Source organism: Clupea harengus, chromosome 9, assembly GCF_900700415.2.
Source record: "Clupea harengus chromosome 9, Ch_v2.0.2, whole genome shotgun sequence".
In the NCBI taxonomy this organism is placed as follows: Eukaryota; Metazoa; Chordata; class Actinopteri; order Clupeiformes; family Clupeidae; genus Clupea; species Clupea harengus.
Window position 1 is genome coordinate 11,766,122 of NC_045160.1, and position 19,588 is coordinate 11,785,709.

General features: G+C 44.3%; 1 protein-coding gene across 4 annotated transcripts in view; it reads right to left on the reverse strand.

Annotated features, from left to right (window-relative positions):
- The window catches only part of caln1 (calneuron 1), a 50,850-nt gene that overhangs the window by 22,924 nt on the left and 8,338 nt on the right, over positions 1-19,588 (reverse strand). Inside the window, exons 1-4 of one of the 4 annotated variants that reach the window (XM_031573438.2) lie at positions 16,672-17,635; positions 9,290-9,414; positions 6,401-6,544; positions 3,692-3,804 (exon numbers count right to left, since the gene is read on the reverse strand). In XM_031573438.2, coding sequence (XP_031429298.1) covers positions 3,692-3,804; positions 6,401-6,544; positions 9,290-9,414; positions 16,672-16,811 — 522 coding nt within the window. In that variant the 5' untranslated portion in view covers positions 16,812-17,635. Of the gene's footprint in view, positions 1-3,691; positions 3,805-6,400; positions 6,545-9,289; positions 9,415-16,671; positions 17,636-17,993; positions 18,861-19,262; positions 19,535-19,588 lie in introns of those variants that run through there. The other 3 variants (XM_012836193.3, XM_031573439.2, XM_031573437.2) reach the window with 3 other exon arrangements.

Sequence of the window (19,588 nt, forward strand, 5' to 3'; positions counted from 1 at the left end):
TGCAGGTGTAGTCAGCCATATGTGAGAATGGATTCTCAAGGGTCTCTGAGTACACTAAAAATGCATGCCACTATTCTCCAGAGCGAGTTCAATTTTCATGAAAATCAAAATCCAGCCGGGAGAGACAGAGGAAGCTGGTAAATATTTAATTAGGAGAAATGTATCGGAGTCAAACGTGCGCTTTCCTCTGAGCAACAGCCTCGTAGTGTTTCATTTCCACCCAAAAACAGATCTCTGACCCTGTCTTCTGTACTCCTCAGCAGCACAGCCTGGGGGTGACTCATTATACACCATTTGTTTAATATTTTAGAAACTGTAATAGTCCAGAAAAACTTCATGCATAAAATATATGGTGGCAATTTACATCCAATTTACATCCAATTTACATCCTCATATCAATAGGACATGGACATGACACAAGTCTAAATGAACAGAGAGGAAGATGAGAAGTGAACAGGAGAACTGGCCTAGAGAGCAGCAGATGTCTGAAACATATGGGCCAGATACGGGCCACATACGGACCTGATCCATCTCTGAGTCAGCCCCCTCCTGAGGATATGGAGAGGATGGACTGAAATCTCAAGGTCGTTGAAGGAGTGAAACCGAGGTGTCAAAAATCTTTGCCAACACGTTCAAATGACAATTGGTGTTTTTCTCTCTTTCCAGGTTAACTGTCAAAGCCTAACGTGCCGGAGTGATGGATTCTCCTCGTCGCATTGTGTTGCTCCATCATTATGGGCGAGTCTCTCGTGAAGAAAATCACCATCTCTTTAGCCAGATGCAGCGTGTTCTCCCACACCCGCTCTGATTAATAAAAGTGACACGTAGCTATTATTAACACACTGAGACTCGCATTAGTCCACTGTGCTGAACATTTCATGAGCAGATTTTTGGGCGTGCAACAGCAGACAAATGGTCTGATCGGAGCAGGAGGGGAGAGTGGGAGGAAGAGAGGAATAGAGAGAGAGAGAGCGAGAGAGAGAGAGAGAGAAAGTGAGGTTGAATGGAGAAGTGAGAAGCTGTCTTCGTTGATGCTTCCCCGGAGGATTGTGGGAAAGGATGGATTGATCCCGCTCTGGGATGTAGGTGGAGGTGTAAGACACAGCATCGGGTGAAACCCATTATCATGTGCTATTGGTGCCTGACTGGAACCACTCGCACACGCACACACACACGCACACACACACATCTGACACACAGTGGGTCATAGAAAAGAGCAGATGGGGAAAGACTAAAGATACACAAACAGACGAAAGTGCTCGCAAGATGACGAGAACCAAAACACAGCCCCACTGGGACACAGACACCCGGCCTGCCTCCGCACAAACAGCCCGTGGTAAACTCAAAATGGCGGGAAGGCCGGGGTACAGGCTCAGTCTTGTGACCCTGCCTGAGGTCACCGCGTCAGCTCGCACAGCAACACGGCATTAATAACTTAGCGGGTGAGTCAGGGCTGCCTCACCTTGCCTCACCGCTCGCGGCCCGCTCTCGGCAAATTAAGAGCGTGAGGAGATGAGATGGAGGCCGCCTGACAGGCCTTGTCACAGACAGAATAAATACTTAACAGCAGCGTCCTCTTAGAAGCTTGCGGAGGCCCGGTGTCATTTATAAAACATAATTAAAGCCTCCACTGGCAGGTTTTTGGAGGCTTCGCCTTCCTGCCGATGCATCAAGAGTTTGCGGGTGAAGCCGGGCGGCGCACTCCTTTAAAGAGGCTGCTTGAGCGACTCGCATGGGCTCAGATGTCACCGCCCCGACGTGCGAACGAGTTCATTAGTCACAAGACACGTTGGCTTTTTTTTAAAGCTTCAAGTTCGAGCCAAGGGTCGCGTATCTTGGATCGTCTCTGGTGTTGATTGTTTCCTTTCAGTGTCTGTGGGTGGCAGGCTTTCTGAAGAAGGGGAGAGTACACACACACACACACACACACACACACACACACACACACACACACACACACACACACACACACACACACACACACACACACACACACATCTAAAATTCATTAGACTATTAAGTCAGAGCTAGGGTTTGATTGAATCCCTGGCATCGTCAGCCCAGTGCAGCAGGCAATGAGTGCCGCAGAGAGTGCATCAGTGCAGCAGGCCAGACCGCCCGGTGTGTGGTTTACGCCACACCTCCCATCAGCCCTGCCCCCTCAGTCAGGGGCTGCTCGTGCTTCATTTTCCCCGACCGGGATGGAAGGACCCTCAGAGACCTAATGGGCAAGTAAGCAACTCTTATTGAGAAAAATGATTAATTCTCTCAGGGGCAGAGGAAGCAGGGCCTGAATCAATAGGTCACCTATCCATTCAGGAAGAAAAGACTGCTCAGCCGGGCCAGGGAGCTGCAGCAGACAAATGGCCCCACACAATGGAGAGAGGGTGGCCAGACAGAACAAGCGTAGCGATGTCCCGTCACTGGTTTCGTCCCGTCTCCCCATTTCCTTTGAGGAAAGCAAACACTGTAGGTGATATCTCTGTAGCGACCCTGTTTAGCCCTGCCAATCTATCAACAAACATTGCCATCCCATCAAACAAAATAGTCCATATGCCGTATGGCATATGATGTGTCGACAACTCAAATCCAGATGGTAGTAGTTAAAAGCATGGCTGTAGAATCATCAAGGCCACCGGATCAATTCCCTAAAGGAGTATGTCAAGATAAATGCAGACAATAATCTTGTCTCTTTTGGAAAGTCTGCCAAATGACAATGTAACTGTCGAGAAGAAAATACTATGAGGCATTAAGAACCTGTTAAAAAGGGAAAGAGTGTTGACACCCCTCCATCATGTAAAGAACAGCTCCTTGTTATTCAAGTCACTGCCTCGAAAAAGGCACAGCTTTTTGCCAGACAGTGATTCATCTCACAATGCATGCCGAACATAAAAAGAAAACCCACGGATGACTTTTGGAAGTGCACACAGTCGCTCATTCATCAAAGCGTGCCCAAATGTATTTTTAATGTAAGGCGCCAGTGTTTACTCTCGGCGGACCGGGTCCTTCAAGAGAGAAGGAAGCCACTCTGCCCTTTTCACACAGGCATCTCGGCAGGAAGACGGAGACTTGTTCCGACAGCTCCCTGTCCCCAGGGTCAGCCCAAGGTCAAAGCTGGCTGTTCGGCACCAACGCGCTTCCCAATCCATCCCTGGTAGCATCAAAGCAGAGTGGTGGACCTAGAGCTCCATCTCCAGAGATATTCCTCTGTTCTCAACCCCCGCAAGTCCCTCAACCCCCCCCCCCCCCCCCCCCCCCACTCCGACCCACACATCCATCAAGCTGGTGTCAGCTCAAGCTCACTGATTTCTAGGTCTGCACGTAGTAACATCCATTAGATAACGTGGGTCTGCATTAGCACATGTGTCCACTGTCTGGCAGGGTCGTTTCTGATTGTCAACAGTTAAAGAGAGAAATAAGGGGGTCTTGTCCAATATGGTCACAGACCACAAAAGCACTGGCACCAAAAATGATGTGCAGTTTTAGTATCGTGCGATAATGCAGTTTAAGAACGAGCCAGCGTCTGATAATCTTCAGGGCCAGGAGTCCTGATCTGACAGACCCATCTTTGCATGCAAGTGCATAGCCATCTGGGTCCCCAAATCCCGCCTGTGCACTCAAACCCGTCCTCCCATCTGTGCACACTGACACTTTTTAATTGAGGCTTAGAAATGAATTGGGATTTCCTTACCTGCCAGAATATGCTGTCTATTGTGTGTCCCAGGAAGCTCTCTCGTGTCTCGGACGACAGAAGCTTTGGGCCCAGTATTGTCATAAACTCATCAAAATCCACCTGGCCGTCACCTGGAGAATAGAATGCAATTCATGTCAGAAACATGACACCAAACAGAACAGAACATTATCCCAGGGAGGTTTTACCGACGAAGGAAATACTTCATGGAGATCATAAATTAAACACAGCGTGTACATGATTACATTTCACAGAAACAGGATGAGTAGCAAAAGAAATAGTCGTTCAGTGAAAATCTTTCAAAAATATCAATAAATATATCAAAGTATTTCACTTAACTAAATGAATAGTGAAGGAATACCAACCACCACAGCTTTGACATATTGACTACCAGAATCTGATTTACACTGATGCATGTTTACAGTATTCGAAGCGTGTGAAATGGAGAAACACAATGTTGTACCATGTGGGCCAAATGGCCACTTGAATTACGAGTTCTTATTACGAGTTCCAAGTTCAAGTGTGAGTTCCTACTCCGTGCACACCAACACCATAAATGTATTCTGCACTGGCTGAAAAGAACACCACTGTCACTTCTCCTACTGCTTCAGCAAACAGCCTTGTGTCTTCTCAGTTTCGTAACAGCAACCTTGTCGAGGAAGTGCTTTCAAAGCAGGATGACTTAATTCACCTTCATGCTTCTCTCCTGCCAACCAACCCCCCCAACCCCACCACAATGCAGAGATTTGTTTGGCACAACTCTGGTGGCATTGATTAAGCCTTGCGTATGCATCCGGGCAGGCCACGGGCAGGTGACAATAACAGGCCAGGCTGCCCCGGAGGTCTTGATGGATGCCCGCTCTGCTCCGGGGGGGGGGGGGTAAGGAGGCAGGTCAAACTGGACTAGGGTGATGGAGCAGAAGGAGTGCTGCAGACACCGCACTCTAAGTCAGATCCGACAGACCCCCACAGGAACCGTATAATCAAAGAATCAAGAATCAAATGGACTGCTCAGTCCTGTCCTGTCTACTTAATTCCTATCTTGGTAACGTTACAAGCCAAAAGCACAATAGATGGTGCAGATGAAATAGATTAGACATATAAGGAAACAATAAAGATTAGCTTGTCTGAGCAAATTCAATAGAAGACAGACTGAACCTTAACACCCTGTCTGGTGTTTATGGCTCCTGTCAATGTGAACGTCAAACAATATGTTGGGGAGCCGCTGCCAGTACGATTCTCTGTGATAATAACCAAAGAAGACACTGAGCCAACGGTCACACATCACACTACTTGCTCAATACTGATTTCTTTACCAATAAAAAGCCTAACATTAAATATATAAATACCGTGCGTGCCAGTGAATATATTTCGTCCATGTCGTTAGGGACAAACATATCAATGTAGTGTTCAGAGCAGCACAGTAATGGTAAAGATCATATCTCACATCTCATAATAACATAAGAAAGATAATCTCATAATAACATAATAAATATCACCAATGACAAACTATACCTGTCAATCTGTATCTGCAGGGATGCAGATGAGCTGCCCTCATGTCTTTACAATGACACTAGGAAGCCATCTTATTCCCTGGCAACATTTGTCTCTAAAATAAGTTTGAGGGACATCAGCGATATCAGTCCCGTCTTACTTCTGTCAACAATAACATTTTTACAAATATCCTCCTTGACATAAATTGACATTATAAGTAAAAGCACAGTATGCCAGATAGAAAATGTAAAGCAAGCAGGAGCCAAGAGAATTAGTCTTTGGTTAGTGCAGTTTGATGCCTCCATTACAGACACAAGAGATGTAGACCTTTCCACAGAGACCTACAGAACAAAGGAAGCCACACTTAAGGAAGCCAAAATATTCCTGTGAATTGCCAAAATATTCCTGTGAATGGAAGAGAGCCAAGCTAATCTATTCCCATAATACTGCATAATGATTAAAAAAAAATATTGACAAATAGCTTTATTTATGTAATCCATCTTAAAGTCCTGTTTCATTTGGCAGTAACATCTTAGAAAACCTTCAGGGTGTGTTGGCTCTATCTGTGCATCAGTAGTAATCACGCCGTCAGCAATACTTACACAATAGGAAACACCATGACACTATCTCAACCATACAGAAATAAATAAAATGAGTTAAAAAAAGATAAAAAAAATAAAATCAATTTCATTTCTGATCAGCAAGATATTTGTCCTGATCTAAATTACTTTTTTGCTGTGTTGATGTGTTTTTCCGATTAAAGAAACATAATGGATGACTGACTGATACGATTAGAGAGAGGATGCGTAAATTCTTTCCATCTTGAAGCATGGGGGACTGGGCATTAGTTCCAGTTCGGAGTATCCTGCCAAGTCTTAAATGGACTTTTCTCTTTATCATTACTGGGTCATTATAAAGTGTATTAAATGTTTGAGAGCTCCCAGAGTGTTTGGGTATAAGTGTTTGGTTAAGTGCATTTGTGTAGATGTGTTTGTGTGTTTAGGTGCATTTGGTCAGGCCTGTGTGGTTACGTGTATGTGTTGGGTTGTGTGTGTCTGGGTGTGTGTGTTGGGGTGTTTGAGTTTGTGTGTTTGGGTGCACATGTTTTCGGTGTATGTCCTTGGGTGTGTGTATTTGTGAGCGTGGGTATGATTGTTTGGGTGTGTCTGTTTGGGTGAGGGCGTTGGGGGGATAAGGTGGGAGAGGATGACTCACCGTCCATGTCTAGTCTCTGCATGATGATGGCCAGCTCTACTTCACTGGGCATGTAACCCAGCGAGCGCATGGCCATGCCCAGCTCCTGCTTGGAGATGAACCCGTTCCCATCGCGGTCCAGCACTTTAAAAGCCTCTCGAATCTCTGCCAAGAGAAGTGAAAACAAGCATATAGTTTCAGTGTGCCAGTCTTTCGTTGCACCTGGCCATGTTTTCAAACAAATCCTTTTACTCCACTAAGCAACATTACCTTCGCTTAACAACATCAGCACCTCTCTCTCACTCTCTCTGTCTCTCCCTCACTCTCTTTTTGACCTAAAATTCTCTGCTCCTTCGTGCTCCTCATTCCTGGTCAGTAGAGCATAACAGCAGAGAGAGGAGGTCACAGTAAATGACACAGAGAGAGAGAGGGAATTAGAGAGAAAGCCACCGAGGTGCGGGTTTATCTGTCAGTAGGGCAGAGATTTTTTGTGCATTATAGCCAACAGCTCTGGCGCAGGTCCCCCGTCCCTCATCTAAACTGTGACTTTGGCTCCCACTGAGGAGTAGTCTGGGCCAGAACGGCAGGCAGGCAGTCAGTCTGTTCTGTTCAGCTCTTTGCTACAGATGCATATTTCATAGCGGCGCCTTGGGGAGAGGAGGAGAGACGAGAAGAGAGGAGGCGTGGAGGGGAGAGAAGGAGAGACGAGAAGAGAGGAGGCGTGGATAGGAGGAGGAGGGCGGGCAATGGCAGATGCAACCGGGGCGGTCTAAGATGCGGAATGTCACTTTTTCCTGAAAACATTGTGACTGCGCGGCACACTTGGGTACACCGCTGAACACCGAATAATTATTTGGGCAGGGTGGCGTGCAAGTTTAACTCCACCTAAGTGCCATTCAAGACCGCAGGGACTCAACTCTCTGTGAGCATGAAAAACATCCAGCGCCATCTCACAGACTCACCACATGCTTAATTGAGGATGGTCGCCTCAGGATCAATGGGTGGAATAATTACTGACCACACAGATAAATGTGAAAATGATGGTGCACACAGAACTGCAGAAATATTTTACCCTGTGCTGGGCTGTCTGTGTTTTTTTAGCATCGATATCCAATCATAGAGAGCAGAGGATGACAAAAATTACAGACAGTCCCCCTGGCTAGATGTGTTCTTCTAAGCACGCCGCTGTCCATTACTTGTCAATCACCCGCTGTGATGCTTCCATTTAACAGTAGTGGAGCGTGACATAATGCACACATCCAGAGGGCTCCGGAGGAGACGACCCGCATTTACTTTTAAATTTGCAAACGCATCTTGTGTGGAGACATGAGTCACAAGCATCAGGCAAATACACAAAGAAGGTTCCGGTAAGCCCTCCATAACATCAGGATCCAACAATTTCAGGCGACGTCATTCAACCATAGCCTACAAAGAGTCTTTCTTTTTTATTTCAGTGGAGGGGCTGAGTAGACATCAAAGGCATTTCCATTTATTCGTGTGTATGGAAGCGACTGACTCATGAATAAACACATTTGCATCATCAGAGACTGTGGGTCCTCCGTCATTACTGGTGGGGATTGAAGTGTGTTCGAACGTAAGCATCAAACAAACATGTTGTATTTCTTTCCTTCCTTGAGAATTTCGCAAACAAACAATGTCCCAATGTCCCATTTCCACACTTTTCAGAGCTTTGCCAGGAAGAAAGAAACATCAATGATTCAAACAAAGCAGTCAATACAGCATAGAAATGCCCAAAATGCCAAAACAAACCGAAGGGAAATACCCCGGCATATGAAGTACGACGAAAAGTACAGTTAATGGGCGTTTAGCGCTCAGCAGTGCATCGCAAAACTGCTGCATGTTCTGGCATCATAATGCATTTTAGCAATCAGGTGCAGGTGTTTTAGTGTGAAATCTGTCACTCATTATGTAATGGTGGCGCAGCCAACCTGTCATTTCAGACTCCCCCCTCTGAGAAAAACACAGAAATAACTATCATCCTGGAGGGAGAGAGCTGTGCAAGATACAGCCCTGGGAATGTCATGAGAAGATCCCACTGAGCACACACATACAATAGAACTAAATTAAGGTCTTTTAACAGGCTACACTGGTGAGGTTGGACAACCAGTTCCTGCTATTGCATTGTACATTTGTTCGCTTTGTTTCGGAGGAATTCAAGCATGAATTCATAGCCTCCAGACAAAAAGGCACATATGTTCCACGCCGATGCATAATAGCGCCACAATGCAAACAGTAAATTAGGATAACAAATGATAATCATTTCCATAATTCACTCTGTGTAAATCATAGAGTGCTTTCCTTTCAGTGTTGCTTCATCAACGTCACCATGCTACCGCCTTAAGTCATGGTCCCAGCAGAAGCACTATAACTACACTAGTACAAAGATGGATTATTCTAACATATTATTATTATAGTTACTCTGCCGCTGGCAATCTGCATGTTTCATCATTAGATTAATGTCGACATTGTGTACCCTCAAAAGAGGCTCTTAATGCTGACTACAGCGGCCAATATTGATCAGCAAATCACTCAACCCAGTATGGTGACTTATGTGAACACAACAGAGCAAACAAGTATTTATGCCGGCAGCATAGCAGGTCAGTGCTGTGATCTTTTATGGGCGCCGAATATCTGAGCTAAAATATCTGTTATATTACTCTGCCTACTGATAGACAATCTTTCACAAAAGCCCATTAAGTCAGACAAAGAGTTTAACACGAGGCTCTGGATTGATCTATATCCAACCCTGAACAGTGGGGCTAAATGGGATTATATAAAGCATATAGCAAAAGGCTAGCGGTCATCAGATGTGCTATAGGGGCTTCACTGCTGAGCAGCGTGTGTGTGGTGTGTGATTAGACTGGAGAGTGCTACTGAGCTGAGCCTTACCGTCAAGCTCCTCCACAGAGATGTTGGCGAGCTGGTCTGTGTCGCTCCTGTCCGACAGAGAGCGGCTCAGGTAGTTCCCCTTGTACAGCAGGCCTGCTGTCACATGGTGGAACGGCATATTCTCTCTGAGACAGAGACAGAGGAAGAAGACAAGGGAGAGGCAATCAGGGTAAAATCATGAGGAACCTGTAGCCATCTCGGCGACCTAAATGGTCCCAGCTGGCATTGCAGTGACCATGCCTCACTGTGTGAAATGGAAGGTACACAGCATCTGAACAATCTGAACGTTTTCATCTGCAGAATCAGGTGAATACCACTACTATATTCATGATTCAAGTTCTACATGGCAATTGTAAAACACACATGTCACAGAGTTCACATACTTAGTAAACATTATGCATGGCATGGAACCAGTGAGAGTAAAATATATGTATTGTTCTGTAGGTTTTTTATTAATTCAGTTATGAAAGAAGGTTGGCTAATGACACCAGCAAATAAAAACAAAAGCACTATCTGTAAAAGACACCACAACAACATCATATCCAACTAACCTATGATTCTTATAATGCAAAAGAATACATACAGGAAGATGTTTTCCCCTTCATCAAATATTGAATCAAGAACCCTGAGGGTTACATACATGACATGACAACATAGTGGATGAGAAATATGGATTCCCACTCTCAATCTAACCTTGCTCTGACCAAAAAAAAATGAAGGTGACAAGATTCCGCCTCTTGAATCAAAGAAGCATCAATATTCACACTGACACGCCTGCTGAATCTTAAAAGAGGGCGGTTCAGCAAGTTTGATGCATTTGTCATGGGCTTGCATCAGATTCCAGCATCTCGCATGACTATCAACATCACAGACCACCCTTCATTTTTCAGGTTCTGCTAGTGTGAGGGCATAAATGACATCCCAGAGGGATATGCACTGATGTGATAGATTCTACAAAACAACATGTAGATATATGGCTGTAAGCAGCATTCATTTGTCTTCCTATTCTGTGGCTAGGTGTCAACTAGCAGCAGACCTTTTCCTCAGGAAAAGAGAGGGAAACAGTTTTTTATACCCTCAGAAAACAACTGTCATGTGGTTGGTTTGGATTCATGTTAGTTGGTTCATAGCTTCCCAGGATATAACCTCCTCCATGATTTCCTTCTGGCTGAGAATAAGATATGTGAAGCAAGGTTATAATTTCAAATTTGTTTTTATGTTGATAATAAGTTGGGTATTTAATCAGAATTTCCACTATGCCACTATGAGAGCCACTAAGTTTGTTTCTCATTTACAGAGCCAGGACTGTGTACGACCAACAGAGCCTTTTTGAGCACAAACACTGAATGGAGTTCTTGAGGACCATAAGAAGCAATTAGCTGAATTTGATTAGGATTAGAAGCATAGACTTCACCTTTAATACACATAAAAGGAAAAACACAATTAAATATTTAAAGAGTTTACTTCAGGCAAACATTATGACATTGGTTTCCATGGTCAACCCTACCAGGGGTGCGTTTCCTGAAAGCGTTGTTGAACAACTACCACATGGTACCAACTACTCCACCGTTACCACGGTGGTTGGTCAACAACACTTTAAGGAAACGAAGTCCAGGATAAAATCCCCAAAGAACTCACAACTTGCAGGTTGTTAAAAACATTACGTTGGTCACTCATGCCGCCTCGCTATATCCTTTTCCATGGATAATGTGTATTCCCGTCGATGGTAACTTAATGATTGGGGGCGATTTTCCCCCCTTCAATTTCGACACCACTATGCTATTACCTGAACTTACCATGCGTTCGTTTGTACCGCTTTCTGTAATCAATTCGAAATAGCCCCATAGGCTACAGCTCCCACATGTTTCCTCCATGACATATCTGACTTCTTCACTTCATAATAAAGCCTACTTCCATTAGCTAGTGTAGGTCCTGACATGCTATATCGCTATGATAAGGTTGTCGGTTATAGCTGCACACTGTACACAGAATTGTGGGCTTTGAATGGATATGGCATCTGCTGCCTTGAAAGGATAACGACAATCTTTTTAAAACATTTGTATTACTTAATTTGTCTTTGTTTTATAGGAATCATTATTCGTTTTGTTTAGTTTGACATTTTTTTCGGGTAAATTATTTATTTAAGTTTATGAAAAGGTCTCAAAACCATTCGTTTTCATCTCAGTTTTAGTTTGAGTCTAGAATAATAACCCTGGTGTGTAGTTGAGACAAATAACGGAAACATGACTTACACTTGGAGGACACTGATGTGCCCTGACAAGCTTTTCACACTCAATAGGGTTATGGATGTCTCAGTAATGTTTTCCCTAAGGGGACATCCTGTTATCACATGCAAGACAAAGATGACTGACTGAGACACTGCGCATCACAGGCAGTTCAGCCGTAGTTATGTCAAAATGACACATATCAGACGACATAAGATGCCCTAACTCACATGTGTCAAACTCAAGATGCGGACTGCCAAGAGATTTCATCCGGCCCGCCGGCTCCTTGGAATGTTGCAAAAAGTTCCATTGATTTGAATGGGCCACGTGTAATTTTATTTGGCCCGCCAGATAATATGTAATGTCTTTCATAGCCTTGCTGTGGAATTAGAGCAGCGACACATCTGATACTGCCCAGCTGTCAATCTTCACCCCTGGAGTGGACTCCACAATCAATGCATGGCACAACTACGGGGACAGATCTCTTTGAAGAGGTATCCAAATGGGGCTGCCTTTGAACAAACTTGTTGGACTGACCACCTTTTTTCCTAGCCTGACGATGTCATACTCATAATTCTAGTCAGAATATGAGTCTGATATCGCTCCATTGGGCTGTGATTATGGGGCGTGTTTCAACCGAACCAGGAGAAAAAATGCCTCTTCGCTCAATTGGTTACCTACAACCAATCAGGACAACGTAGTATGTGACCAGGGGCAGCTGATACATTACACTTTTACCGGATCCCGTAGGAATCAAAATCAAAATGAATGCACTGTCAATGTCTAAATGGACTCGAATCTATACATTTCAGCTCTCCAGCGGCAGCCATGTTTGTTGAAAACGAATTAAACTCGTGTGTTGGTGACGTGGTTGGTTACGTTACTGTTGATCATCTGTCCATCATCGTATAAAGCCCGCCTTAACAATTTGATTGGTACGGCCAATATCTGTCCGCAGATAATTTCTCCTCAATGGAGTAATGCCAGACCGAACTTCCCAACCAAAAAATGTGTGGGCGGGGCTAAGTTCGGTCTGGTATCCAGGCTACTTTTTTCCCCCAATAAATATTGAATATGTCCGGCCCTCAACTTGGACGCAGTTTTACATTTTGGCCCTCTGTGTATTTGAGTTTGACACCCCTGCCCTAACTCATCAATCATCTTGGGTAATTCCTGAAAATGACTTTGTCCGAGATTACTGTGGATTAGGGAACCCTAGACAGCCAAAGACAATACTGGAGAGTTTCACATTTCTTTATCAGGTACTGTGGTATATAAAGGGTGAAAACGTTGTTTAGTCCACACTCTTTCAGGCTGAAGAATGGCACACTGAAAACAACAATCACTGTGCTTACTCTATCAAAGATACCGCTGGATAAAGTGTGGTGTGATGTCTGGTGTATTTTTGCAGCTTCAGACTCTTGCTTGACTGCCACAGGATATCTAAATACCATCACCAATCAGGTGCAACCCTGTATCGACCTGCAAATGGCTGCTTTCATCAGTAAAACGATCAATGCTATTTGCATTAAATGGTTCAGCCACAGTCCAGGAAGCTAAATTCATTCATTCGCTCCTGTCGCTACCACATCTCTATCTAGCCTGGCATCCGTGGAATAAGATGGAATGGCGCAACAAGGCAACGAATGGAAGTTAATGAGGTTGATCCTGCCTTCAGAATCCTACTGGTCTGAGAGTAGAGGAAGTGCATGTGTGTGTGTGTGTGTGTGTGGGGGGGGGGGGGGGCAGTATTTTGTTTTGAATACACAAAAAAGGATAATGATAGTAATAACATGACTAGACTTGGCACATAATAGTGATATAAATAAACATTATTAATTAACAATGCAACAGCAGGCTATCTACTGATAAATATAGCCAGATGGCCAGATTCAGCTGGAATACTTATTTACTTTCACCAGGATGAGGCTGGGTCAGCAGGGGCAATGTGTTCCCTGGGGCGCTGAAGGTTTCTTTCAGATGCTGTAGTTATTGGACAAATAACCATGCATTTTCAAGCATTTTTTGTCGATTGTGAAGCCTGGTGGCTCTTTCCTTGAGTCTACCTCTTGTAATTTCTACTGTCGATAAAGTGGCATGTTCCACAGAGGGCTACTGTAATTAACTTGCTGTGTGCATTGTTCCAATGCTTTATCTAATTCACATCCTTGTACAACGATCAAGTAATTGCACAGGTGTGCAAACTACCCACACCGTTGGTTGTTTGTTGCTTGTGGAGTAAACCTGCTTGAGTTTCAACAATTTGTGGAAAAACGTGACAAGGTTTCTGATTCATTGTGAGCTCTGCAAAGGGGAGGTGAAACAGAACTTGTGATTCATTTCAGAGATGGGGGCCTGTTTACCCCCAAGATGTTGTAGGGGGCCTAAGCTCCAGGTGCTGGAAGTTCAGATTCAGAGGTCCTCTAGGGTAGTAGAACCTAGGGCTGGCGGGCCGGCAGGGCGGAAGCAGGCAGGCCGGGGCAGCCAGGCAGGCGGTGCTGCCCACAGGAGAGGGCAGCGCGAGGGGGGCCAGAGGTCCGAGCACACCCGAATGAGTCTGAGATTCGGAGTACGTGCGGACACATCCAGGAGAGCACTACCACAGGCAGCGTGCCCATCTGACAGAGATGCGCTACAGTGCCACGGGAAAGCGTGCCAAGTGCCAGCGGCTGGTGTGCATTCAGGTGAAGGACACTGGGCTGATTGCTGGCTGCTCCCCACCAAAACAGCCGAGGCTGCTGGGGCTCTAACAGGGTGGAGGCTCCAAAAAACCCTACACAAGCTATAGGCAGCCTGAGGACCTACCTGGAAAACTGAACTGGGTTTCTATCAGATTCAAGGGACTACATTTAAAGGTTAGGTTTAGATTTTATGTGGTTCTTAAGGAAGCGTGAAAGGATATGCATCATGCATCATGCATCATGCATCATGACTTTGTGCATCATGATTCTTTGAGGAGTTTTCATGTATTTATTGATATTTACAGGGTCTAAAAATCCATCATCTAAAATTGAAAATCAATTGCACATTAATATTGGAAAAAATGCTTTCAGAATATCAATCAAGCCTTCATAATTACTTTATTTACAAGACAAAATAGATCTGCAGACATATATTTGTTTTCTATTTCCACACAGTATGCTAAACGCATTAAAAATGCATTTTCTTCTTCACATGAGAAGCCATAACCTGTGAATAATGAGATCTACATCAGAACCACACCATCCCTCTAAATCACCATGCACTCCACAAAACGTAGTTTGTTATGTAAGCAAAATGTGATGCAAATAGGCAAGACCTCATTTATGCCTGCTGCTGGTCGTTTACACATCCGTCCTCATCACAAACAACACTTCAAGAAGCGCAGCTAGCCTTGCCGACTGTAACACCAGAGGACATTTACTCTTGAGTATGAAAGCCACCTGGTGAGATCTACAGTAACACTGAGTCAACTATGAAGAGAGCAGCCCTGCATGTGGTCCAGGAGGCTGTGTTGGTACGAATCCACGACATGACAAATCCGACACAGAGAGACTACAACATCTCACCTGAATGTGTTCAGGTAGTTTCAATGGATTGGTATAGCACCACAATTGCCTTCCAATCCTTGTTCACACCATATTCAGGGAAAATAATGATCCTCTTTTTGTCTGAAGCTCACACCAATGTGTGAACATTTTTGCCATATCTCATCAATACATAGTATCTACTTAAAAAAAAAAAAGCTTTTTAAAAAAGCAAATACACTATATGACTCGCCCATATATACCGTGTAAGCGGTGCATTCATCCCAAAAATGTACATGTGATGTATCATGGGGAAATGTAAGCCTGCAGGTTTAAAATGGAGAACCCATGAGAGCGACTTGTTACCCTTCCGCAAGGCATTTATTTCACCTCTAGAAGCCAAAGCCACTGCACACCCTGAGCAGGGAAGGGTGTGGAACTGCATCTGCAGAACTCTAAAGTCTGGGTGTGACTGTGCCACTTTGGCTGCTCCCTGTTAACTGAACTGTGTGGCGGTGCGTTTACACACAAGACCATCCCAACGTGGCAGGAATGATTTAACTTCCTAACTAGACTAGTGTGGCAGTACCACAGATTAAGCATATTTAGTGAGAAGAGCAAGTATGGGAATTATTAATTCATTACTTGGGCGTCTTGCTTTGAAGTCTAACACACACAGACAATATACACAAAATTGTGTTTATTTAACACCTGTCAAGTTATGTAAACTCAATTCGCAATTTTGGAATTGAAAAACACATTTAAATGTTTTTCTAGGGTAAAACACTGTCTTTCTTGGATGGATAGTTCAACATATTGAACATACAGAACATGAGGACAAAACATTCAAGGTCATTTTGCATCATTATAGTCTTCCTGGTCATTACAGGAAAAAAAAAATTCAACAACAAAGAGGCAGAACCACAGATCCAGGTGGACCAGCAGGAAACCAAATAAATCCATTTCTGAGGACAGAAGCCAACTGAGAAAGGAAACATTGATCTCCATCTCTCCCTTTGTGCTGTGAGGGTCCAGCACTGTTTCCAGTCTTCCGAAAAGCAACAACAGCACGAGCAAGCACTACTTTGTGCACACCTTCCACACACTTGCCTTCCAAATCACCTCCAACCACAAATAACTCTAGAGCCAAAACAAAAAAACAGCTGTTTACTATCAGAAGAAACCTACACTGAAATGTCCCAAACAGAACTAATCACAATAAAAGGCTTGGAAGGCAGTGTTCCAATACCACAGAACCTCCATCACATAAATGTTACCCCCCCCCCCCACATCGTTAACTTAACAAAGCATTTGAGAAGAGAGCTTGCACCAGGGCTGTCCTCATGTCATACACAAACAAATATTATCACAGCCAAGAGTCAGACACAGCATGTGAGAGGCAACCATTCCTTATCCCAGTTTCAGGAATAATCCCCATCCCTCAGCAGCACCTTAAAAACTGGACATATCAGTGGGTCAACAGACATTAACTGCCACCAGGCAGCAATTTCCATGAACAAACACAGCCCTTCAACAGCATGGTGACAAACAAAGCCCCCAGCCACAACACCCACCAGCCTGCTGCCTCTAGTCCCCGAGCAGTGGGGATGAGAGTGCAGCTCTGGCACCACTCTGCCCTGCTCCAGCTTACCCATACTGATCACAGGCTGAGGGGTACTGCAGCGGGGCTGGCTCCTGCAGAGGGCTCACCGCCTGGCCGCTGTCGCTGAGACACGGCCCCTCTCCCTCCTCCCCGTCCTCCGTCCGAGGCTCTGGATCCGTGACCTCCATCAGACAGTGGCTCGGAGGCTACGTGAGCAGCAGGCGGCAGGCAGGCAGGCAAGCTGTCCCTGGGCGGCTCAGCCCGACTACTGCCTCCCGAATTTGTGCTTCTCCCAAAGCAGCATCGGGTGACCGCGCCGGATATCCGTGCGTTTAATATTTTAGCAATAAGGAATAAGGTAGTCATTCACTCTAACTCTTTCTCTCTCTTTCTCTGCTCCTCTCCCCTTCTCTCTTTATCCTCACTCAATCAGTCCGCCAGTCACTCACTGACTCCCTTCACTCTGTGGTGCCCTGCACTTCACATGAGGGACGGGTAGGCAGCAACAGCAGGCTCATTAGACAGAGTCTCTGTGGCAGAGCCCTGCACAGCTCCCCTTCTCTCTCCCTCTCCCTCAGCACCGCCGGCTGCTGCTTGGACACAAGGTGCTCCTCAGTGATTTGTGAGAGCGGAATCCTTCAGCCTGTTAACAGCAGCCGCACACACCTCTCCCCTCTCCCATTACCGTAAGCAAACGCTCTCAGCGCCAGCGCAGCCGCTTCACCTGACAGATGTGAGTTACAACATTTCCATATTGCCTGCCTGCATCCCGCACTTAAACAAAGCATCACATCAAGGTTGTACTTCATTAAAACGCATCACATTGCGCACTTTTAGGGAAAATGTCTCAATATAGAAAGTATGTTCATAATAAAACTGTTGTAACCTAGATTTGATTTTCCTTATAATACCACGCAATGTCACAGCCTTTAGACTACATTGACAATTATTTTTCATTTAACATTAACTAAATAAATGAATAAAAAACAATCAGATAAAATATATCGCATGTATGAACATTCGTGTCAAAAATGGTAGTTTCCAAAATGTGTGAAAATTACGCACCCCGAAGAATAAATTAAAATGTCGATTACATAACAGAACGAATAACACAATATAACGTATGTCATTCATAGACCATTCAAGAATCGACAGAAACGTACATTCAATAGAGTGCTGGAATTAATCAAAGGTTTCCACTCGAAGTTTAGCGTTAATGGCCAGGCGGTGAGCCATGCGAAGGACAAACCTATTTCAATAACAACAGGTGTAAGAACGTGATGCCTACACCAAAAGCGTTTTTTCAAAGACAAGACTTGGAATAAGTCTCATTATTCGAATACAATAGACATAAACGTTTATCTATTTACCTGTAGGAATATCTAATATTTAATCCTTGTTGTATTGTCGTTATTGCGTCCCAACGCTGTCAAACTGGAGTCCAGTTGAGGCACCAAGATATGCGCTCATATATTTAGATGTGTGGAACAATAGACAGACGGATAATTCCTATCCAGAATGTGGAGATATTATTCCATTAGAACAACATGATGCATTGGTGTCTTTCCCAGATAGCAAGTCCATGTGCACTGCGGACGTTAATACCCTAGTTCCTGTACAATCAATCGAACAGTTGCACTTTTCATCCAACTCCCATCAATTTTAATGACCTCGTTGTTTCCTCATCATCTCAGTATTCTGTTCATAAACGTACTCTTAAGAGTTTTCTTAACCGGCTTTGTTCGTTGAAAACACTAAACCTCTCAAATACGCAGATTTAACTTATATCTCCAGATCGCCTTGAAGGGTTGAGTAATCTCTGCAAGTCCTCCAAAAGCCAATCAATAAATCTGTCAAGTTCATCTATATCCGTGATTTCTTCACAATAATCGCAAGGTTTGCGTGAGAGAAAAACAAATTGCGCTATGCTTCGTGCCGATTTGTGTCATATTTCTTCGACTGAAAAATATTAACCCCTGAATCGCTGTGAAGGACAAACTGGCCAAGCGCTAGTCATTAATCAACCAACGCAGCCATCAGTCGGTAGGCTACCTTTTGGTACACTGGTGGGTCTGAGGTCTGTTAAATAGGGGGGAGACAGCCTCCAAATGAACGTGCCTTTTATGATGGATGATGTATCTACTGATACAATAATTTTGTAAATAAATCATCAGATGTAACACTGTTATCTCAGTGTTCACAGATTGAAGGAGGGAGGAAAATCCTATGAAACATTGTTACTATGTATTGGAAAATTACAATATGTTTGCAAAAAAAAGCTTACTTGTGAAGAATAAGTTAAAGATTCATCTGACCATACATTATGATCCTTTATCCATATAGCCTACCTCAAACCCTTTGAGAACGTAATTGTGCAACTACAGCAACCCATAGCCTAACGTTACCTGTAAACTATGGCCGCTTTGAGCTCACTCACGTAAAACAAACGTCCAGGCAGTGTACTACTGATAAGCAACAATTGTTCTTCATTATCTTTTACCAATTCTTGAAAAACACATCCCCTATTTGGGTGATTACACAAGCTAACGTTGATTAAAGCCACAGGTTGTCCTCGAAGTTGGTCAGTGGGCAAGAATTTCTTTCATCGATTTATTTGGAAAATAAGCGAGGTTTCTTACCTAGATCATAGGGTTTTTATCTGAGCTGTAGTTCAGCGTAAGTTTGACGGTCCATCTCAAGCTGTGGGCTATTTCCTAGCACCTGCAAAGTTCAGCCTTGGCCCAACCTCACTGATTTATCGATGAAGGCGCGATTCCAACTCAGGGTAAATCACGTGCTCTGCCTGCAGTTTACCTGGTGCCTACATGTGGGTCACGTTCAGGCACGTTGGCCTGTCTACAGCTAACATATGATTGCAAGGCAAGCGCTGGAGGAGTGTATTATTAGGGCTAAAGGTAATTGGTTGGACCAGTTGAATGATGAAGTGCTGCCTTATGATCAGAAC